Source organism: Caloenas nicobarica, chromosome 4 (assembly GCF_036013445.1).
Source record: "Caloenas nicobarica isolate bCalNic1 chromosome 4, bCalNic1.hap1, whole genome shotgun sequence".
Classification (NCBI taxonomy): domain Eukaryota; kingdom Metazoa; phylum Chordata; class Aves; order Columbiformes; family Columbidae; genus Caloenas; species Caloenas nicobarica.
The window spans coordinates 76,038,240-76,062,620 of NC_088248.1; the positions used below are offsets into that span (position 1 = coordinate 76,038,240).

The 24,381-nt window shown below is 45.7% G+C and overlaps 1 protein-coding gene across 2 annotated transcripts in view; it reads right to left on the reverse strand.

The window, feature by feature from the left end:
- SMOX (spermine oxidase) overlaps positions 1–24,381 on the reverse strand; it is a 57,203-nt gene that overhangs the window by 21,549 nt on the left and 11,273 nt on the right. The window contains exons 1-2 of one of the 2 annotated variants that reach the window (XM_065634065.1): positions 23,978–24,051; positions 4,057–4,291 (exon numbers count right to left, since the gene is read on the reverse strand). In XM_065634065.1, coding sequence (XP_065490137.1) covers positions 4,057–4,264 — 208 coding nt within the window. In that variant the 5' untranslated portion in view covers positions 4,265–4,291; positions 23,978–24,051. Of the gene's footprint in view, positions 1–4,056; positions 4,292–23,977; positions 24,052–24,381 lie in introns of those variants that run through there. The other variant, XM_065634064.1, reaches the window with a different exon arrangement.

Sequence of the window (24,381 nt, forward strand, 5' to 3'; positions counted from 1 at the left end):
CCGAGAAAACCAGTTATCGAAGCCCATTTTCCTGAAAGTTTGTCACACTGACCCTAAATAAAAGGTACATGTGTAAAAGCAAAACAATTGCCCAATGACAACACGTTTGAACATCAGTTAAGCGAGTTTTCTCTGTTAGATTGTGTTCTTCAAACCTTCAGGATACAAGTTGAGGTCGTGCTGGAACGACGGGATGTTTCCAACAAAGTTACATCCCAGCGACATACCTCTGATACTTAAGGCGAAATTCCGAATATTTTAGGTTCCCGGTTCTTATCATGGTTGTTTCCAGCTGCTCTGTTCTTGCTACTTGGCTTTTCTAAAGCATCTTCTCAAAGCCTGAACTCAAGAACATGACCAGCAAACAGAGAAGCCATGTGCTATGAAGGGGGTGTGGGAAGGAAAAGAGCTCTAAGAAGCCACAGGTACTATTGCAAAAAGGACATATGAGGACACTTACATAAATATTAAAGTTGTAGGGAATGAATGGAGTACCTAAAGGCTTCAAATATCCTCTGTGTTTGAGAGGAGGGGATGGATATCCAGACATAGGAAGAAAAGCACCTTCAGTGGGGAAATACAGGAAAAACCGGATTGCCCTGGGATAGCAACACATGGAACCTTGTTCTGTGATTAAAAATGCAACTTATTTACAAATACACCTCAGATTAACTGCAATATAAAAATGCACTTCCATTTGCCAAATGAGTAAGTAGGTTATATTTTATTATTTATGCCTTTGAAAATTATTTTGAAAGATGCCCTGTTAGGTTAAACACCAAACATGTTTAGTCTCCGTCTATACACCTGCGAAACACAGAGTTTGGTCAGCCCCACTGTCTCCCTTCTCTATAACTAACAGGGTTTGCACCAGGGCTCTGACCCCCAATAAACCAGTTATCATATACTGCTTAACACATGGATATATGTTCAGATAGAAAGACGCTGCAGCACCATAACACAGTCAAGTTTAATGGGTGAAAGCTCCAAGAAACGCTGCTCTCCAGCTGAGAAACCACCTCCAAGGGAAGCTCCATGTATCTTGTTTTTCAAGCAACCCCCTTGTCATTAAGGAGCATGCTGATTATCCTTCAAAATATACATTACAGGACTCCGGAGCACAACATTTCTGCGTGTACCTAAAAACAAAGCATGTGCAGCATCAGGCCACAAACGTGCGAATATTTAGGACTCCACAAACTCCAACACAGTCCCAGAGCACCCGGCCTGGCAGGAACGATGGCTCATAAATATTATGTGTGGCCATCACCTCGTTAATGCAATCACCTCGTTAACACGATCCTGCCATGCCAGACCAGCAGCAGGAATACACTAATAATCCTCCTCCATAGAGCTCTTATTTACAGGGCACCTGATCTTTGAAATTAAAAAAAAATATGCCAGCATGTCCTGCCATACTGATGCTCGGTAACAACTGTGATGTGTTCCAAGTTCTTCTGTTTTTAGAAACTGTGTGGAATATATTCAAATAGCAACCAATTAAAAATAGTCATTCTTGCCTGTAATACTTAGCAACTCACTATCATCACTACCAAGCAAATGTCAGTTGTTCCCTAGTGTAAATTACATGATAAACTATTTAAAAGTGTAAAATTAAATGACATCTTTTTAAACAGAGATAACTGATTTACTTTCAAGGCCTTAAAAGATTTTAGTTTCACAAACAAAACATCCAATACAACAACAACAACAACAACAAAAACCAGAAAGAAAATCTGCTTGCCATTCTGTGAATATAATTCCTGAGACACAAGCACCAGGCAAAAGAGGCCTATACACAAAATATACCACATCAGCAATTTTCCAAAGGAATGCACGGATTGCGTATCGAACCTTCTGAATACACACAGGAACTTTCAAATTTCCCTTCGCAGCCCTGACTATTCCTTGGGCATCCTGTCATGAAATATCTGCAGTGGACACGGATGTTCTAGATCGTGCATAAGAAACACACAATCCATAAGCACAAACACTCTCTGCCTCACCTGTGCTAGAAATGATGAACCCAACCTCTGAAAATCCAAATTACTCTCCCGTGCTGAGCAGCAACGTACTTTGTGCAAGTGTGTTGTCCCCTGCAAGACCCAGCGGGGCTCAGTGAGAGTGGAAATATCAGGATATAAACCCTGAGAAGGTGCCACCGTAGCTCTGCCGAAGATTTAAATCAGATCTTTAGTCGCGTGTGCAGACAGGGAAGCGGCCAGAGAAGTTTAACAGTCAGATGCCAAGCACATTAAAGTGGCTGTGTATTTTGAAAACCCCAAAGAACGACTTCTGTAACAGTTTTTTGCAAGTTTTGGCCAGTTCTGAGAAACGAGCAGGTCTTGCACGCCCCAGGTACGGTCTCGCTGCTTCAGGGAGTGCAGAAGGAAAAAATACAGCCCAGGACCACGCTGCCCTTTGGCTTGCATACCAGGGAAAAAGGAGGCTCTGAGTAGGTGCTGCTTCTGCAGATTTCACCACCTAGAGCTCCAAAATGGTTTGGCTAAGTGGCACGTAAATCTACAAAGCACACAAGCGGCCAGAACACAAACCCGCCTTGGGAGAGGACTGCAGTCCGTAGCCACGCGGTGTAACCTTGACGGTTTGCAGAAGATAAGAAAAGGCAGTTTATGGTTTTAAGAAAGGTATTAAAAGATCCAGACTCTGGATTCCAGTCCCCTGCTCTGCAAGCAACAAATTACAAACTGCAAGATCTCCACCAGACTGAGCTCCTGTCTCATGTTAGTTAAGAAGTGTTAACGAACGGGAGGTAGATTCTCAGTAAAGATATGAATAAAACCCATGGTGTCCAAAGGTGAGAGAATTGGTCTCAATAGTAGTACCACAAAACCATTTCACAGGTGTACTGAAAACATTATATATTGCTCCCTGAAGATTTCAGGTCTTTAACACTTCCCTCCTCTCGCAGACACGATCCAGGATATTTTTAATACAGCGTATTGTGAGCAAAGAACACACTTCCCATTCCAACCTCTATGCCAAGTCACAGCAGAATGTAAAGTGCCCTATTCAAACCCTGGAGATTAGATTTCTCCGACTGCCTTTTCATTCATTTCCCTTCTGAAAGTTCACAGGACACTGCTGTTTATTTACTGTGGTGAATTTATCAAGTAAAATACACTAAATCACGTAAGCACCTGACAAATAAAAATAAAGGAGGGCAGCAAGAGGCCAGAGTTAATAAGTAGAGGGTGGGATCAGAAACAGAAACTAGTTAATTGAAATCAGGAAGGCAATTCAGTAAAGTGAGGAGCTTTTCGCCTCCTGCGGAGGAGAGACAGGCAATGCCCTTCTCCATACCAGGGAAGGTTTGGTTGATTGCTGTGCTGCAAAGGGCAACGTTTGTTCCACTACTTTTTCATTTAGGGATTTTACAAGCCCTGCCAATTGACACGGGATTAAAATACCCAGCGTCTGCACCTTTGCGACACACTGAGAAAAGAAGCCACAGAGGTAGGAAAGCTGCAAATCAGGCTGAAAGGAGACATTGAAGAGGTTTTTTTTCCAGCAGCCTGATTCACGGTGGGTAGTGCCCTACACAGTCAGTTAGTTCTAGGGAAATGAATGAGGCTGTTTGTGAAATGGAATTGCATAGAGCTCGCCCCTGTGCAAGCCATGTGAGTCACTGAGAAACGGCCGTTCACCAGCCAGGGGATTTACCAACTGCTCCTAGTCCAGAGTCAAGCTTGAAAACGGTGGTGGAAAGTGTCTCAATACAGTTATTTAATCACAGAACGCTTCGTTACACAGAGCGCTTCCTGGACGAGTGAAAACAGCCATCAAGATCTTTATTTTATAGAAACACGGGGTTTAGAGCAGCCCTCCCTCAGAAGAGACGCGCAAAATAATTCAGATTCACCCACCCGCCCTGAAAAGAGCCCAAGGATTTATGTTCCTGACAACACCACGCCGCAAACAACCTTTTCGCACACGCACGTCAACCGCAAAAGCACGCCTACAAGGTCAAATTAACCTAATGGCAGCGCAAAGCCTCGCCAGCTTTATTTGACTCCCCAAAACGCTGTTTCTTACCGAGTTTCACGCTCTGCACGCGGCCTCCGATGCGGTCGGTCGCCTCAAGGACAGTTACATCCGCGAACCCGCTTTCCAAGAGCGCTTTCGCTGCCGACAGGCCTGCGAGCCCAGCACCGATAACCACTATTCGAGGCTGTCGTTTTCTCCGTAGGCCACTACTAAGAGGATCATCCGTGCTGTCTGCAGATATTTCACAACTTTGCATGCCGTCCAAGCTCTCTTTCTAAGGAACCTAGGGGAAAAAAAGGCAAAGAAGCGCGTTCAGGGAAGTCGGCTCAAGCTTGTGCTCTGCAGTTAAAAATCCTAAAGGAAGTCTAGAAAATTAAAAAGTCCAGCAGGGAAGAAAGAAAACTCGTGCGCTAGACCCAGCCTTCAAAATGGGATGCATAGGAAGGAAAACTGAGGTCAAATTGGGATGCAACAACTTTTTGGCCTAGAGCACCAGTGCTGGAAACTCCAGAAATCTCCACCCTCTTGTACCATGTAGACTATTTCCAGAGAAGTCAAAGGATTTTCTAACTCCCATCTCTTTATATAACCTCCAAAAGTGGCAATTTTGTGGCAAAGACTTTGAAAAAAAAAAAAAAAGAAAAGAAAAAAGAAAAGCACACGCCAAGCGCCGACAAGCTGCACAACGCAGCAACGAAGATTCACGTTGCCCCTGTGGCAACCACAAAGCATAAGCTTGAGATTATATAACTACGGGAGTAGGTAAAGAGGATTTAGCTCAAAGATCAGATATCAAACCAATCATTACAGAAACAGTACAGACGGAAAAACGGTTCGACTGATGAAAGCCAACAAGGGCCAGCTCAAAATCCACAGCCGCACGATGCAGAGCCAGCACTGTCCTGCCACATCGGGATCAGCCTCGGTCTTTGATGCGAGAGGTTTAAACCCACATTAGTCCTGACTGGTCCAATTCTACCTCCACCCACCCCAGGCACCCAACTGTTCCTCCAAGCAGCATCCTATTTTTCTTTGCAAACCCCTGGAAACCATCTTTTTAACTGTCTCTACCCTTAGTTCTTGGGTCCCATCACCTTATTTTAGTATGCGGCCAGAGTTGATGGTTAAAGTTTAATCTTAACCAGGGACCACCAGTGTAGATGTCGTCATAGACAAATGTCATTGTCCAGTCATCTGATTCTGGACAGGTTCACACCTGTCCCTCAAGAACAGGGGAAGGAACAGGGCACAGAGACCCGCAGCTCACCAGGCTGAAGAAGACCTCAGTCTTGACTTGCAAAGGACGAACCCAGCCCAGGATTCACCAGCCCTTGAATCACCTGGTGCCCAGTGATTTGGACAAAGCCCACACACAATTCCCAGCCTTACTGTCCTCCCTTCCCAACACTTAGGGAACACAGAGAAATCCAAGGGGCTCGTATGCTGTTGCCAAGCAGCTGGATACTCCCACGCTCTTCCTCAGTTCTCCCAACTCTTGATGAGTGTCAAAGACTCCTGTTTCTCTCTTGCATCACCAGAAGAAGAGACAAACCTTTGTGCTTAAGGTGTCACTGGACTATTGCAGTATATGATCACATATAGTAATGAAGTACAAAGCGGCACTTAAAAGGGGGTGATAAGAAAGATGGAGACTTTTCAACAGGGCCTGTTGCGATAGGACAAGGGGTGATGGTTTTAAACCAAAGGAGGGAGATTCAGGCTGGACATGAGGAAGAAATTGTTGGCCCTGAGGGTGGCGAGAGCCTGGCCCAGGTTGGCCAGAGAGGTGGTGGCTGAACCATCCCTGGAGACATCCCAGGCCAGGCTGGACGGGGCTCTGAGCAACCTGAGCTGGTGCAGATGTCCCTGCTCATGGCAGGGGGGGCACTGGGGGAGCTGGGAAGGTCCCTTCCAACCCAAACTCTCCTATGATTCTATTGTTTCATTTGGACAGGCCCTTTTTCTCCAGGATCTGAAAGCATTTATGTATATTGACCAAACATCTCCTGCTCTCTGTAACAGAGCTGACACCACAATGCTGTCTGTAGTGATTTAAGCAGTGGTATAAAAAGTAAAGTGGTCCCACCCCAGCTCCTGACAACTGTTTTGAAAGTGTTTAGTTTCAACTGGAACAACTTCAGCTGAGTCCACCCTACCTGGGCTCACCCCCAAGAGGGATTAGCACAGAGCCCGTAACAAGCTCTGCTGCTGCTGGTACAGCTCGTTCCAGCTGTCACTGAACAACGGAACAGGTGACATTGAGCCAGCTCTGGTGCAGCCACACCAAAACCTTCTACCTCTCATTACATCAACCATCTCACCGTTTTCACCTCCTCACCAACAGATTTCAGCTAGCAGATATTTGTCACGGAGACATCGGAGAGTTATTTCCAAGCTGAAGTCAAACACGTCAAGCATCCAATGCTTTCTAGTCCATGGGGAAAGAGTCACGAAACATGGTCATTTGACAAGCGGAAAAGCCACGAGCAGCCAAAACCAAGCCCTGGACTTACTCTTGAGCAAGCTGGATTCACAAGCAGTATGAGAGTTTGAAGAAGCAGCAGTGACTGATTTCTTCCCTGGTTCCACAAGAAACAGCAAAGCTCTGGAGCAGGCAGGGAAGAGGAGGATGAAAAACTCCTTCTCTACAGCAGCTGGTGAGATGGGTCAGGTTTCCAGTTCTAGACACCTAAAGGCTTGTCTTTACTTGGCTTTCTCCTGTGGTCTTTCCTCATGTGGGCCCTGAACATTGGGATCTCTGTACTCAGAGCTTTGGGAAAGTCCACCACTGGGATATGAAGGGAAAAGCAGTACAGTTATTAATGGAGACACAAGAACTGCCACAACGAGTCATGTTGACAAGTTTGGGGTTGGTCAAAGAGGAATGATCCTCTTCTGGCAGTACCAGTGTCCAGCAATAAGTCCAGTAAGGACATTGTAAGGTAGAGAGTATGTCCAGACCCCTGGGGACTTCTCCTCCTTGCAATTGTCAACTTATTTTTTAATCCCTACCTACTTCTGGCTTTTGCAACAATTTAGTGGTGAGGAGCTGCACAGTCTATTAACCCTATGCAAATATTAATGTCCCTTTTGTGGTTTCAAAACCGCTACCCAATGAAAATTGAGGACATCTCCCAAAACTGTAAGAAACATTGAACAGCCATTCCCTGTTCACATCTCCTCAGTGCTAAGGAGCTTCATATAAGATCCCAGCCATCTCTTCTTCAAGAAATCAATCTTAATCTGGCTAGTCCTTCCTCATCTGTGAGCCATTATAAACCCACAGCTGAAATAACTTGTACTGGAGTTACCTGAAAGGAGCTTGGAGCCAGGGGGGGTCGGGCTCTGCTCCCCAGGAACAAGCGCCAGGACCAGAGGAAACGGCCTCAAGTTGCGCCAGGGGAGGTTGAGGTTGGATCTGGGGACCAATTTCTTCCCCAAAGGGCTGTGGGGCATTGGAACAGGCTGCCCAGGGCAGTGCTGGAGTCACCATCCCTGGAGGGGTTGGACAGACGGGGATGAGGTTCTCAGGGACATGGGGCAGCGGTTGGGCTTGATGATCTTAAAGGTCTTTTCCAACCAAAATGATTCTCTGATTTTACGCAGTAAAGAGACATCTTTTCTGCCCTCTACATCCTATAGAAGTTGAACTGTTTCAGCTCAGTTCTTTAAGTATAGCTTTCCTAATCCCAGCTTCAGTAAACTCATGTGGATTCTTTACTTGAAAGCTTCAAAAAAATCTCTTTCCCTCCTGCTTCAGCATTTTAATTTTAATACTGGATTAGGTGACCTGTCTAGACAGATTAGAAAATAACAGGGTATTTTGTGTGTACAGAATCCTGATTCAGAAATCACCCTTCATTAGCCAACAACCTTTACTGTATGATCAGCAGGAGAAGGCAATTAAAATTCAGCAAGAGTTCAGGCTTTCCAACCAGGATATATGCTCTATTGTGAAAAGAAGAGATGATATAAATATATGAATCTCCACTATCCTTTATTTCAGTATTAATTATACGCTTTGTTAGGCACATAAGAAAGACAAGCACATAAATCATGGTATTTTATTTGTAATTCTCTACCTTCAGCACTTGCCAAGCCACCAGTCAGGGCTTGAGCCAGGGAATATTACTAGGTCCTCTGACACAAAGATAGTTTGGCTTTTTACTTTCTCTTGATTGCCAAAAAGGGTTGATTCTTTTCTTTCTTTTTTTTTTTTTTTTTTCTTTTTCTTTTTTAATCACAGGGTAAGAAATGTGCTAGCTGTTGGACTGTGAATCTGAGGCTGTAATTTTACTTTGTGTCCCTCTAAGAGCAAGGGTGGTACTAAATCACAGCTTCACTAAAAGTAAAATTCCACCTACTTTGTCTTGCATAGTTTTCCTTTGAGACAGCTAACAGACAATGGTTACCCACAATAAATAAAAAAAAAGTCCAAATACGCATTTTCCTTCTGTCATAAAAATATAAATTTGATGCTCTTACCTCTCGTGCATCTAAGTGTCTCACTCATTATATTTTAATCACCACTTCTTCCAGACCTGCTCCCTTTTCTCAGTCTCTATCACCACTATGTCCTTGCCTTCCCATTGGGCACTACCCTTCCTTCATGCCTTCTCGCTACTGTCCAACTCCTTCATTCAAAAATACCTTTGAAAAAAAATCCTAAAAACACCATCCTTAAAAAAAAAAAACAAAACAAAACACAACAACAAAAGGCTCAACTGCTGTTTCCCAGCAGACAAATCTTTGCAAAAATATAATTTCAAAGATGGGCATCATTCTACCAACCACGAGTTTTCCATTCCTGGCATTTGTACCCTTCAACTTGGGGACAGGTGATAGGACAAGGGGTGATGGTTTTAAACTAAAGGAGGGAGATTCAGGCTGGACATGAGGAAGGAATTGTTGGCCCTGAGGGTGGTGAGAGCCTGGCCCAGGTTGGCCAGAGAGGTGGTGGCTGAACCATCCCTGGAGACATCCCAGGCCAGGCTGGACGGGGCTCTGAGCAACCTGAGCTGGTGCAGATGTCCCTGCTCATGGCAGGGGGGGCACTGGGGGAGCTGGGAAGGGCCCTTCAACCCAAACCCTTCTGTGATTCTATGATCTCCCCATCCCTTCATCTCTGCTGATGTTAGTTATACCCCCAGCAAACTGCTCCCAGGGAAACAACTCTTCATCTGCAGAGGAGCCTTGGTAGCTTTCAGCAGGACATCACACCAGACCTATCCTAGCAAAGACTTAGAAACAATTTTTCACAGATTTTTGTGCTTCATCCTTTCAATCAAGAGATATTCTTTACATATTCCCTTTAACACAGAGTGCCTTCTACTTAAGTTACAATGGCCCAGCAGACAATGGCAACCTAGAAATAGCACAAACGCAGATGTCGCGCCAGCCTGCTCTACCTTTAATCCAGCAGCAATAGCAACAGAGTTCAGACATGTATCTACTTCATGATTTTTGGTGTTTGGTTTTGTTTTGTTTTTCTTTTCCCATTTGCCAGTAAAACCTTGCAGGTCACAAGGAAGAAGCCAGGGAATTAAGGCAGTTCACAACTGCCCTCCTTATTACAACAATACGCTCCAATCAGGCTATTCTTCTAGGACCCTTAAGAAAAAGGTCACCAAAGGCTCCGACAATTTAAAAATACAAAACCAAAATAAACACAAACATTTCTCAAGGAAATCTGCTATTCTTAGCTCAGGCAAATGCTCTCCTGCTAGCACTGTCTTAGCTGCGATGACACAAAGGCTTAGGCAAGGCTTACACAAAGCTTGCGTGTTTAAAGCCTTGTCTGGTGGTCGGTTGGGTTTTTTGATTTGTTTTTTTTTTCCACCAGGATTGGTTACTCTTAAAAAAAAGCGACCTTCCTCTCTTTTCTAACTTCATAGCACACAGCAGGTTGTCTTATACCCCCAAGCCATAGCTGTGGGCTCCCAGCATGCCACAATCATGGTCATCTCAGGTGGGACTCGTCTCACCTCATTTCATTACTTGGGTGTCCAACTTGCATCTGCTGTCTGCAGCCTTTCAGATGATGGAGAAAAGGAGTAATCATAGAATCATCGAATAGTTTGGGTTGGAAGGGACCTTCCAAGCTCATCCAGCTCAACCCCTGCCATGAGCAGGGACATCTTCACCCAGATCAGGTTGCTCAGAGCCCCATCCAACCCTCCCTGTGGTTTCCTTCATGCTGTGCAGTGGTATCGAAGCAGCCAAACGGCTTCGCAGAATCCCAGAATGTCAGGGATTGGAAGGGACCTCGAAAGCTCATCCAGTCCAACCCCCCCACCGGAGCAGGAACACCCAGATGAGGTTACACAGGAAGGTGTCCAGGCGGGTTGGAATGTCTGCAGAGAAGGAGACTCCACAACCTCCCTGGGCAGCCTGGGCCAGGCTCTGGTACCCTCACCGGGAAGAAGTTTCTTCTCATATTTAAGTGGAACCTCTTGTGTTCCAGCTTGAACCCATTACCCCTTGTCTTACTGTTGGCTGTCACCGAGAAGAGCCTGGCTCCATCCTCGTGACACCCACCCTTTATGTATTTATAAACATTAATGAGGTCACCCCTCAGTCTCCTCTTCTCCAAGCTCAAGAGCCCCAGCTCCCTCAGCCTTTCCTCACACAGGAGATGCTCCACTCCCTTCAGCATCTTCATTCCTTCTGGATAAACCCAAACTAGATGATGAAGCCCAGGAGAGCCCAAATGCATCCCAGGCATTCAGGGGCATCCATGGGGCCAGAGCACAGCAAGTCCAACACGGAGCCTCCAGGGACACACACTTGTGGACATGGGGACCTCAGCACATCACCTCACATCACCATGACCTACCTACAGATCTAGAAAGAGCCTTCGGCAGCTAAAATGAGGTTGGGAGGAACAGCACTTGCAGAAAAGGCAGCCGGTGGCCACACTTCCACATGCTGTTCCCAGACTCCTGCACAAGGACCCGGTTTTCTTTCCCGACCACAGGATTTACTGGAACTTTTTAGTCCCTCTGAAGGGTGTTGAATTGAGTCTTCGCAATATCAAGTGCAACAGCCAGTCTGGAGGGTGAGAAATGCATCATCAATACAAATAAATTCCCTGCAGACCGCACAGACCAAGCAGCTCCATCGTAAACAGACTAAAATTTACCAGAATCACTTTATTCCCTCATCATTTTAATTTATGGGAATTACGCATCATCCTTAATCATAAACTTAAAGAACAGCATTGTGTTTGTTTGAAAGGAATTCAGATAAAAGCAACAAGACTTCATTTCAGTTGAAAGACTAAATGGAAGCACAAGAAACAAACACACTACTATTTTGTTGTTATTTTAAGTGCAAGTATTCAAGATACTATCAACACATGAAGGGGCAGTACATACACTTGTGTTTATAATGCAGGTTTGTCATCGCAGTCTGAAAGTGTTTACAAACAGAGAATACTTGACACCAGAGAATTAATTCAAGCTAAGCAGAGACAAAGCAAGATTGAGCAACCACGAGCAGAAGCTAAAAAAAATTCACAACAGAAATGTCTATTTTTAGCAGTGACGCTAATCAGCTGTTGAAACACTTTTCACTAAAGACAAAGAGGATATTGCTTGAAGCTTTTAAATCAGGATCCAATTTCTCATCGACATTTACACTCCAGTCCCACCAGGAGAAGGTTGTGGTGCTGGGAATGCTGCTGCATTGATGGAGATGGCCAGGACAGATCATAGATAAAATTTTCTGGCCTTTGCACCTCAGGAATCTGCCACGATGCAGAAATGTGTGTCTGTGAGCACATGAATTATTAGCAAACTCTTTTGGGGATGGAAATTTGCACAGACCACCCAGTGCAGGGCATCTCCTGCGCCTCAGAAAACAATAAAAAAAATAATAAATAATTTTTTTAAAAAGGCAAGCGTCTTGAAGCAGAGTTTCAAAAGCCTTTTTCCAATAGATGTAATAATCCCTATTATTTCATCAACTGCATAGAGAGGAGTGGTTATCTGAAAGCATTATTAGCAGAGCCCATACGCAAAAGCTCCACAAGAGAAAGGCAACTTACTGAGCAGATTTAAAGATGGTTTGTTGTTAACTCATTAAACAGTCCAGCACTAATTGTACTGAGCAACTGCATGGCTGGAGTGAGTAACCTTTATCTAAGTCACTGCAATAACAAAATTTTCAGCTTTCATCTCTAATGCACTTTTTTTTCTTTTTCCTAAGATGAGGGAGAAGCACTTGGAAGGATTATTCTAGTTACAGCAATTTTATCTCCTTTAACACCTTTCCAGGCGTCAGACTCAGGCTCTCCACTGAGCATGGGTCAGGATGGAGCAGGTTTAACTCCGTGCAGACACGAAAATGAAGTGGAAGGGGATTTCTGCGCTGTCGCCAGTGCCTCCTGTGGCTGTTCGCTGTGGTTCGCCGCAGCTCCTGGCACAACAAACCAGCGTTTTGTAACTTCGCCCTCTTTTCCCCTTTCATCAGCCTTCTCAGAAGCAAGGACATTAATCCTTACTGCCTGGTGTTTCGAGATGCTCTTTCCAAGTTCTCCAGGCTGTAAACATGTCAAGCGGGAAGATACGTCTATTTTTGACTCCTCCACATACGCCCCGCACTCCTCTTTATTCCAGCCAAGCTCACAATCCTTTTGAGAATCCCCATTTATACCAGCACGGGTTCAGTACGGACACCCTTCCAACAGAAGGCAGGAGTGCTATTAAATGAACTTAAGCCTTCCACGTCAGTCGGATATGCGGGTGAAACACACCTGCTGTTATAAACTACCTTTGTGTAGGAGTTGTGCAAACACCAACCCGGCACAATGGGAGGTTTATTTCATCAGAAGCAGACACACCTCAGCTGCTCGGAGACCTGGAGAGCTGCAGGAGCGGGATAGTGGTCCACAGCCACCTACGTACACACCAGGGACCTTCCCGAGCTCGTGAACCTGTTTCACCGACAGCGCACGCACCCCTGAGACCAAGGTTAACTCTGGAAAGCCACCTCCAGCTGGGCTGAAACCACCCGGAGAGCGGTGTTGCATCATCATCCTCACACTCAGGCTTTATCCGACTCGGTATTTGAGTCTGAACAGGTTTGCTGGCTGATGTGGGCAGCTGGAACAAGCCGCTCAGCCCCAGACCGATCCTGCTGCCCTCTTCTGCAGGCAGCAGGGCTCGGCAGAGGAGACCTGTTCTGACAGCTCACGGAAACTGCAAGTGTTGGTCAGAAGCAGCCCCTGCAAGGCTCCACTCCAACCTCCTGCTCCAAGCGGGACCATCAGGGCATGTTCTCCTTGAATGCAGTGGTTTCCAGTGCTTGAAACAAGCAAGGCAGATCCCAAATTGCTGATTTTCCCCATCAGTGCAACTTCATCTCCTTGATCCTCATCACTTCTCCATGTCTGATTGGAGCCACAGAATCCCAGACTGGTTGGGGTTGAAGGGACCTATGGAGATCCAGTCCAACCCACCTGCTAACGTGGGGTCACCAGAGCAGGTCACACAGGGTCGGTCCAGGCGGGTTTGAATGTCTCCAGAGAAGGAGACTCCACAACCTCTCTGGGCAGCCTGGTCCAGGCTCTGGCACCTCACAGGAAAGAAGTTTCTCCTCATATTCAGATGGAACCTCCTGTGTTTCAGTCTGTGCCCGTTGCCCCTCATCCTGTCGTTGGGCACCACTGAACAGAGTCTGGTCCATCCTCTTGACACCCACCCTTGAGATATTTATCAGCATTGACAAGATCCCCTCTCAGCTTCTCTTCTCCAGGCTGAACAGCCCCAGCTGCCTTCCAGATGCTGCACGGGGACAAGTGAACCTGAGTGAGCAATCGCCCCTGGACCCAAGTTTTGGAATGGAGCATCATCATCTCTGCAGCACCCTCCCCACTGCATCCCACAGCACCAACACAACCCATCTACCCCATGTGCCTCACCTTTGCCCACCACCCGGGGTGACAGAGAGCTGACTATGCTCATCTTTCTCCCCACACTGGTACAACGAAGCCAGAGAGCTTTGCACAAAAACAAGGCGGCGCTGCTGACAGATGAGTGACCCGTGCCCAGCCTTATGCTTCGGCAGCAGGAGCAAAAACAAAGTGGCTCCATTTCCAGAGAGCTGCCGGAATTTATAGGGGAAGCTTTGAGAAAAAAATAAGTCTGAACTGAGGACAACTGCTACCATCCACTAAAATTTGCCCACGTAAAAGCCCGAGCTTGAGCCACTTAAAAGGCTGCAGTTCAGTAGTAGTGATCTTACATGAGCATCTACAAGCCCCATTTACAAATTACTGACCCACCCCAACAACTGACAGTGAATGTGGAACTGGATCAGACATCAAGTGAGGAATCACATTAGTAACACACACCCTGTACTCTTTGACAGCAGCATCAACAAAATTATTCCTGTTTTACCCACATGCCGAACCCACAACCTTGTGCCCAAAACCTCAGCATCATTTTTTTGAAGGCAGCAGAGACCTCCAGGCTGACTCTGCGTTCTTCTTCCTCTGGACACATCACAAAAGAGACGGAGGAAAAAATCACCGAATTAACCTTTGCCTGTCCAAACCCAGGTCTCCTCCACCCTGAGAAGATGACCTTAGCTGGGCTGCCTGGTCCCTACTCTTGTAACAAATCACTGCAAGCCTGATCTTCATTTCCCTCCTCATTTGCAGAAATATCACCTCCCCGCATCTCAGGAGAGACAGAGATGGGGCCACACTAAATATGGTTTTGTTTCCCAAGCTGGGAAGAAGTTGTGGTCCTTCAATATGCACAACAAACAATGGACTCCTACTCCCAGTGTGACCACTGGTGGTCTGTGGGACCTCAGGGAAGCCATCGCATCTCTCCGTGCCACACAAGGATGACCGCCCAGAGCCACCTCTGCCAAACGACTCCGCTAGTTATGAATGAGAAGAGCCCAAAGCTTCTAGATCTTAAAGCTGAGGCCGTCAGACCTTATGCAGGCTCCAACAACAGCACCACTCTGTGGTCCTACACCGCTGGCCTAGAAAACAAAGCAGAAATGTTTTAAAGTTCAACAAGAAGTCGTAAATATGATCCAAGACAGCTGTCCCCTTTTGCCTTTTCCCACAACACCATCATCCAGGAAAAATGTGGGGGAGACAGAGAGAATAATCAAATATCATCAAATCTGACATGTTCTAATTATCTCTGAATCAGCAAAGATGGTGGAAAAAGCTCCACGATAAAATCTCCTGCTAGTTTAGAGGCACTGGGCGCTCAATTGCTGCCTAATTATCCAAGCAGATCATCTGAAGCCGTGTTGCAAGAAAAGACATAGCTAGCTAGTGTCCAAATCTCGGAGTGATCAGAGCAGCAGCCCACGGAGAGTGGGACATGTGGACAAACCAGGACCTGTAATAATTCAGTCTTCAAGACAAGGAGGGCTGGGGAGAAATGAAACGAGCCACCGGCTCCCAGAGCCACCACGTGATTGTCAGAGCTGCTGGGAGCGAGTCGGGCAGGGGAATTCAGACAAGCCAGGAAAGATGGAGCAGGCAGGGAGCAGAGCTCACCTGGGGAATGGATGCCATAGTTCTGGCTTGTACAAACGAACCTGTTGAGGGACACACAAGCATCACACGGGATTTATACACCAGTGAGGAACCCGCTGCTGCAGCCAGTGAACCCCAGTGAAAAATCACAAAGTCATTTTGGCTGGAAAAGCCCCTCAAGATCATCGAGTCCAACAGTTCCCCCACCCCTGGCACTGCCCCATGTCCCTGAGAACCTCATCTCCGTCTGTCCAACCCCTCCAGGGATGGTGACTCCAGCACTGCCCTGGGCAGCCTGTTCCAATGCCCCACAGCCCTTTGGGGAAGAAATTGTTCCCCAGATCCAACCTCAACCTCCCCTGGCGCAACTTGAGGCCGTTTCCTCTGGTCCTGGCGCTTGTTCCTGGGGAGCAGAGCCCGACCCCCCCTGGCTCCAAGCTCCTTTCAGGCAGGTCAGAGATCAGAAGGTCTCCCCTCAGCTCCTGTTCTCCAGCTGAACCCCCAGCTCCCTCAGCCGCTCCCATCACGCTTGTGCTCCAGCCCCTCACCAGCTCCGTTCCCTTCTCTCAGCTTGCTCCAGCACCTCAAGGCCTTTCTTGGGATGACAATACTGGCTCCAGGCAAAGAAGCGTCAGGACGTTTTGTCTTGTTACACCCAAACTCCCGCGCACCGACGTTCAATTTGCATCACCTGCTGCAAGTGCTCCACAAACACACCAAGTGGCTCCCAGAAACGCCCCAGTAAAACCTCCTCCACTCACCGAAGTCACCAAAAATTTGCCTACGAGGAAAATCTCTATATTCTTGAATGCTTAGAGGAGACGAAAACAAACAAACAAACAAAAAAAAGGGTCACTGGATGGTGCTTTTGGTCAGGAAACCACTGCACATTTTTACCACTGTGATCCAACTTGTTTTCATGCCTGCAAGTATCCCTCGAGTCAAATGAACTTGCTCAAAGCTGATTCACACCAAGGCTACTTTTTAAATTGGGTAGTTGTTGACAAGTAGAATATATTTAACAAGCCCCAAGCATCTTGGCATGCGGTATAAAGACTTCCTATTATGAGCTAGGTTTTTTTGTTTGGATTTTTTGTTTGTTTGTTTTTCAAGCTGACATACGGGCAGAGCAGGTTGTGCCACAGGGCACTTCCATATAGTGCTTGGCACTAACAGACCTGCCAGGATATCCAGAAAACAAACCAAAGAACGTCATGCCAAGAACATAGGGGATGAATCACATCATTGAAAACTCACTGATAAAACGCACCATTATGCGTTTTCCACATCTTTCTCATCTGAGGGAAAAGGAAATAAATCAAAACAACTGGCTGGCCCATGGCTGATTGTGCAGCGTGTTCCTCTGGCTGAAGGGCATCGTGAGGATTCAGGCGGCTCAGCCAGATCCAAGATGCTGAGATGGGAGCAGAATATCTTGAATTATTCTTCAAAGGCCCCCCTGACAGTCTGCTGGAACACACCTTGGCCAGTGGGTCGGCATCTTAATTGACAGTACATGGATGAAATTAAGAACTAGATTATTTCCTCCACCATCAGAATCATGGCATGGTTTGGGTTGAAGGGCCCTTCCGAGCTCCCCCAGTGCCCCCCCTGCCATGAGCAGGGACATCTGCACCAGCTCAGGTTACTCAGAGCCCCATCCAGCCTGGCCTGGGATGTCTCCAGGGATGGTTCATCCACCACTTCTCTGGCCAACCTGGGCCAGGCTCTCACCACCCTCAATGTAGAAAATTTCTTCCTCATGTCCAGCATAGAAGCTCCCATGGAAGGGCTGGGAAGTGGTCACCATCATCTCATGATTCCCAGAGAAATGGGCTGAAAACGAAGCCAGCGTCTTTCAGGAACACACAGCAAGGGTACCCTGGGATGGTAAGATGGGTCAGCTATGGTCAGACTGGCTGAGCTTTTGGAACTGTCTCCGAGGCGTCTCTTCCGTCCCCTTTTTATTGGGGTTTTTCTGGTCACACAAAGCTGGTGAGCTCGTCTGCAGCTGAGACAATGACTTCCCTGTGCCACGGAGCTTCTCCTGCCCAAGCAGCTGGTAAGATCAGAACACTGCAATGCCGTGGTTCATGTGCCAGAGGCTACGGTATTACACAGGACACAGTTAAAAGGAGTTTCACAGCAGTGACAAAAAGCACAGCTTCCGCATGTTCCTTGCACAACAGAGGAACAAATCCAGTAAATCTGCTGCTCTACAAATCCCCCAAAGAGACAAGTACATGCTGTAGCTTTTGCATCAGCATCCCTTTATTTTGGAAGGTTGCAGGGATAGCTACAAGGGCCCACCTACCTAGGAGGCATCTCACAACACCTACTCCATCACCAGGGACACCTTGCACTGCCAGAACACTCTTGTCCTGCCCCAGTAGAAGCTGGAGAGAACAGGGACACCAGAGCGGCGTTCAGCCTGCGGCAGTCAATGGGATATTCCTACCCTGGCGATAGAAATCGTGATCTAGCCACAGATTCTAACACCACATCCTACAGACCATCAGGGACCCGTCAATTCCGTCAGCTGGGCAGAACTTCAACCAGCAGAGTGAGATGCAGGTGAACAGCTCAGGAACAGAGCTGTTGAGCTTACCAGAATAATAACACCCGGACTCAAACTGACCTGCCTTTTCCCATGTTTTTGTAAGCTCGCCAAACCCTGGTTGAGCCCGCGGTGGGAATTTTCCCCTTATTTCCAGCTTCTTGATCACGTTCATTATTAAGAAATATCCATCACTGCTAAGCTTCTCATGAAAACAAAGCTTGCTGTTTCCCGACTGCAAAAGGAAGGAGAGACAGAAAACTACAGGAAAAAAAAGAGGTTACAAACTAAAAATATTGGTGTAATGGATCAGAACAATGCTGCAAACAAGTTTCCTGCACAACCTGTACTCTGTCCCATCTGCATCACCATGTGATCTTATCTTCACTATTCTCCTCCTCTCTCCAATTGTTTGAGAATCTTAATTGATAAAAACCAGCCTTAATTATATAGGAAACTTGCCCGTGTTTGCACAGCTCGGAACACAATGGGGTCCCAGTCAAATAAACACTGGTGTCCGTATTACATTTGGGAATTCTCTGTGGTTTGGGGTTTTTAATTCATCGCAGCAAGCTTGGGAGCAACGCTTCAAGGGGAATCTTTCCTTCTCCTCCCGTCCTGCGTAATAGGAGAGTGAGACAGGGAATGAATCCGCACACAGAGAGGCTCAGAACTGCTTCCAACTCAATGTGTACATGAGGATCATTTCAGGACACACCATATGAGACACGCTAGCCCAAAAGCAATTATTATTTTTTTTTTCTTACCACTTCTCAGGATTGAGACCTACCAAACTGCCCTGAAATAGCAGCACAACTTCCTAAATAGCATCATTTCTTCTCTGTTTGAAAGCAACACCCACACTGAATCTTTGATTTTAAGCTATCCCCGGAGCAGTTACCACATCTTTACCATTGAAGCCACAGCGAAAATCATTAAAAGCAACAGAAACACTAGGGGATGAGAACCAAAATTAGACGGGCTGAACACCACACAGATTTACTCCCACAGTAACTGGATCGACTTCAGCCTGGAACAGACTAGACGTGACTCCAGAAAAATGATGCCTTTCCAGATATTGTGGGGATTTCTCCTGGGCTCCTGCTTTGCTGGAACGTTAAATACAAACAGAAGCAACTTCATTCTGTGGAGCTGTTTTGCTCCTGAGTGCTGGGCACATGGAAACTGCACAGAAACAGCTCGGGAAAGGAAAAGAAAAAAAGAAGGGAGGGAGGGGGGAAAAAGAAAGAAGGGGTGGGGAAAAAGAAAGAAGGTGGGGAGAGGAAAGAGATTAAAACACAACGGTGATGCCTTCGGCTTTGTTTCCACCTTGTTTGCAAACTTCAAAACGAAGCCCAAGGATGAAGTTTTCTCTGGAGGCCCCAACAGCAAACCAGTTCTTGTGCTCCGAGGTTACCAAGAGCCCTGCAGGCTGGAGTGCCAGGGGATGCACGTTAATGACGGATTATAACTCCTGCAAGGTGCCTTCGGTTCCTCCCGACGCACCTCAGCTCAAAACCGTTTCTTCTCGGTGACCGTCAAGACATTTTACTGAAACAAAAGGGAGTTCACTTTGCACCGCTCCTCTTCGGGAAACTGTCTCTCAAATTGCTTCACAGAACTAAAATAAAACGTTGCTGAGAAAAAATTAAACAGCACAGGCTGAGGGGGGAAAAAAAAGATTTTTAGATCTAAGGGATTTTTCACAGCGCAGGAAGACTTGTCATGCGGCAAACAGGAGAAACCGGGACGCTTGTGATTTATCTGTTCTTCCACAGCTTCTTATGGACTGGGGGTAAAAGAATGACAATCCTATCCTTAAATTGCTAAAAATATAGCACAATTTCAATGTGCTTAGATGGGAGCTCATTTTATTCAGCACATCACGCTTTATCTTTTTGATAATTCAGCTTTGCCATATGTAAAACAGCATTAGCACCTTGCTGTGCCAAAAAAAAAAAAAAAGCATTCTGATTAATGCCCTTAAATCAAAAGGAATTGGTGTAAAGTATTAGGTACCCACCCCCCAGGACTGAACTATGTGGAAGCCAGAAGAGATAACAAGCCAGTAAACTTCAAATCACTGTTTGCATCCCTCCCACGACAACACGCTGAAACCCACACAGCCCACGGACAGGCTGGCAAGAAGAAATTGTCATTTCTAAATTTAGCAAACACTTCAACTATTGTGTGATGCTTCAAAAGCAACAGAGATATAAAGCAGAGTTTGTAGGGAGATGATTTAAACTTAAATGAGATCTCTGCTCGCTGAGCAAAGACTTTTCTTAATCCCTTCCTGTTTGGACAATTTGATCCACTTTTTTTTTTTCCACCGCAAGCACAAGGGTCTGTCCTGCAGTGAATTGATGGTTTTTGTTTCGTGGTTTTTCTTTTTTCTGGGATAACTTCCAGGTTAAAGAGAAAGGATTTACACTTGAATGAAACATAGCCTCTGTACTTGGAAAATTTGTTTTGAAAACTTGGGAAGGAAGCAAAGGCTCCTTCATTTAAAAAGGGACTCAATTAACATTCTCCAACAAGTCTTCCTACCGAAAGGACAGCACTTGCTGGGGGACATGTGATTGGAAACTTGTCCTCCTCGCTCACAATGTCCCTTTCTGAAACACAGGCCACCGGTTTTGCAAGACACGAGGATCTTTGCTCAACCCCCCAAAGGGCTGCCCGTCGCAGACGAGGCCTTGACTCTGCACATCAGATGGTCTACGACTTAGGCTCAGACTTAAAATAAAGCTTAAAGACCCTAATGAAGGCTTAGAGTGACGCGTTCACTCTGTGAACACCGTGGATCCCCCTATGAGGCCAGTTCAACCATCCTCTGCCACAACTGCAAGATGAATCTTTCCCAAGAACTCAAATCTCACCACCTTGTCTTCTTGAAAACACAGAGCACCGCACATCTGGTTTTAAAATATTTTGTAAAGAAGACTCTAACATCCAACCAAGCAGGTGTTCTGGTTTTGATTCACAAGTTACTGGGGCGTGGGTTTGATCTGTAGCAGGGAAAAACCAGAGAGAACCAGCACAAGAGTTATCTTGGCTTTGAAAAACAACCCTGAAAGTGCTGAGCATGTCTAGATAGTGCCCACGCAGGAGAAGGAAAACAATCTATGCCATTATTTTTTTCCAGATAAAGCTAAAGGGGGGGAAAAAAAAGGTCACTGACAATATAATATCCACTTTTATTTCTGAATTCCCTTATCAACGGCGTACGACGGAGCATTCTTCACCCTTTAATAAGTATTGGTCGAAGCCCAGCTTTGAGCTGACGATGGACTGAGTACGGGAGTTTATTTCAATATGCAGCAGACTGGGAGGGGAGATAAAGGTATTATTAGTGTATATTGTTACAGAAACCTTGCAGCCTTCACCTCATTCAGCACTTTGGGGAGACCATCTCTAACACACCACTCTAATTAATTTCTTCTGCAATCGAAATCTGACCCAGGCACAGCAAGAAGGGACCATTTACCCGTAGCTCCCCACCGTCAGTGCCTCAGCTTGGAAAATAAGAACACAGATACTCTCCAGAGTCTGTCCCAGTAATTTAGATGCTGAGATGTGAAAATATGGGAAAAAAATATTATTTTCCCTGCTGACCACACGTTTAGTGCAGGCATTAAATCAGGTATGGATTAACTGTAAAAAAATATTCTGCATCCAACCACTATTCTCTAGTTCATCCAAAATAAATCAGTGGGTTGGGGGTTTGTCTACACTGAAATGGATCAAAATAGTTACCCTGCAATATTTTCCCTTAATCCAAAATAAAAGTGATTTAGTGGTCTTGTTATTTAATAAGATTTTCCATGGGAAAGTCAGCATGCTTTAAATTCACACCCTACCTTACAGGGGAAGAGTTTCCTCAGATGGACACATGCCTAATTCTGAACCTTTGCTGGCCACAAAAATGCAGATGTCAAGACAGAAAGCACCAGAGAATCCTCCAAATTCTCCAAATAAATGAACCACAAGATACTCTGCACAGCTCGTAAATGAGCTGCTCGGTAATAAACACACTTAAGAGTTTACATTTGCTTAAGACACTTAAAGGTTAAGAGGTCTACTACTGTCTTTTCTGCCTACTACAGACAGATGTTGGACAGAATGACAAGCTGAAGATACTTTTTAGATGAGGTAAGCAGGCTATAAATGAAACTCCCAAGGCACCTCACCCAAGATACAGGGCCAAAAGTTGGGCTGAACTTGAGCTTTGTGTCAAAACCCTCCATCGATTCCAGGGGAATCCACAAAACATTTGGACAGGACGTGTTTCACAGTCACTCCCCCCTTACCTTGAGCTAAAGATCCCCTTGGTAGATACCTCACTTGTACCCAGAAACGTCCCTTGCAGATACTTACTCCTGAGAATATAATAGGTGGTGACAACTAACGAAATATGCTCATATCCACACGTCTTTCAATACATAAGCTAGCTGAGAAAAGTGGAAAATATAAACACAAGAAGCCTACAAGAAGCCTACAAGAAGCCTACAAGAAGCCTACAAGAAGCCTACAAGAAGCCTACAAGAAGCCTACAAGAAGCCTACAAGAAGCCTACAAGAAGCCTACAAGAAGCCTACAAGAAGCCTACAAGAAGCCTACAAGAAGCCTACAAGAAGCCTACAAGAAGCCTACAAGAAGCCTACAAGAAGCCTACAAGAAGCCTACAAGAAGCCTACAAGAAGCCTGACTTGGTTTTCGTTACGCCTTTGAAAAGAGCCAATCCACTCCAAAAGTTTTAAAATGGGTAAATACAGTTACTGCATTCTCTCAGGAAAAAAAGGAAGAGTTATTTCCATAACCAAATAGCTTCTCTCTTCCATGTAGATCCTGTCCACTCTGCAACTTCTTCACATTCCAGAAACAAGCTTTAGGACCAGGAACCTGCTCCGAAATCCAGGTGTCACACACAGACATAGAATGCATAGCTCTGTTGTATCACGTTGGATTTAAAAGCAGGGATGAAGTTACTCTGGCATGTTTTATTAAAAGACAACTGTGAAAGGGATTTAACCACTAGAAAAACGGTGCTTTTAAAAGTGAAATTGCCTGGCTAACATGGGCAAATATGAAAGTGTTGCAACTCTCTGCGATGGGGACACGGGACCATATTTTCTCCGCTGCTCCGCCATGCAGCTTCTTGCACCCGTTTGTCACCAAGCGCATCCTCCTCTCCCTGCTCCAAAGCAGATTAAGCTTAATATACTTATGTAGTTGTGAAGCGTACTGCCTATTATCCAATTAAACAGCTAACGAGATCTGAGTAACAGCACGTAGGCACAGATAACTGTTGGCTGATATCTGGTCCAGATTAGACACGTTCCTTGTTTTTCCAGCCCTTGCAGAAAAAGGGTTGGGATTCGTTCAAAGGCTGCTCTGAACACTGGATGCAGGTAATTGTTTAATTTTGTTTGGGACCCATAAACACATCACAGTTGTTTCCTCTTGATCTCCTGGAGCTGTCATATGGCAACTGTCCCGTTACAAAAGTCACAATAAATCTGGCATGGCTTGTACATTTAAACTTTGAGTATGGATGGGGCAGATCTCATCACCTTTAAGGTCCCTTCTAGCTTCAAAAAAAAAAAAAAAAAAATCTATGGAACAATAAAGAATCTATGCATCAGCAGGAAAAATAATGTATGTCTGTGCAAAGGTGATAAGGATATTCAGAAATGCAATCTTTATTAGCTCTGACAGTGTTCCACGTGACAATCCCCTAACATCCAGCTAAGAAAACATGAAGTAGATATAATCACCACAAAAGGGCTGCTTGACAACGTACTTCTCAGGGCATAATTATCGAGGGTTTGCTATCTAATTGGGAGGGCACTGGAAAGTGGGTCCAGCCAGGTGTAAGAGCTGTGCAATATTTTCCTTACCGATTTGGATGATAGACTGGAATGTATGCCCATAAACCCAACAGATGATTCAGCCGGGAGGATTTGCGAGCGCTTATGGTGTCCGGGTTTAGATTTCTAAATGATCTTGGCACACTGGTCCAACATCAACAAGAGGAAATGGTTAAGAAAGAGAAGCCACAGGTACAAATGCAAAAATAAGGAACAACTTCCTATAAGGCAAGACTCCAGAGAAGGCTCTGGCATTATAGAGAGTCATGGTATTATAAAATTGTGACGTTCAGGAACGTCCCACAGCTGCATAAAGTCAAATCGCAGCCTGCAGCGATGATCCATGGAAAGCCCCTTCAAAGTTTTGCCCTCCGCTGCTCACTGCTAATATGCTTTTTATAAAAGCAGACTGGAGAGGATCTTGTGGAGAGCAA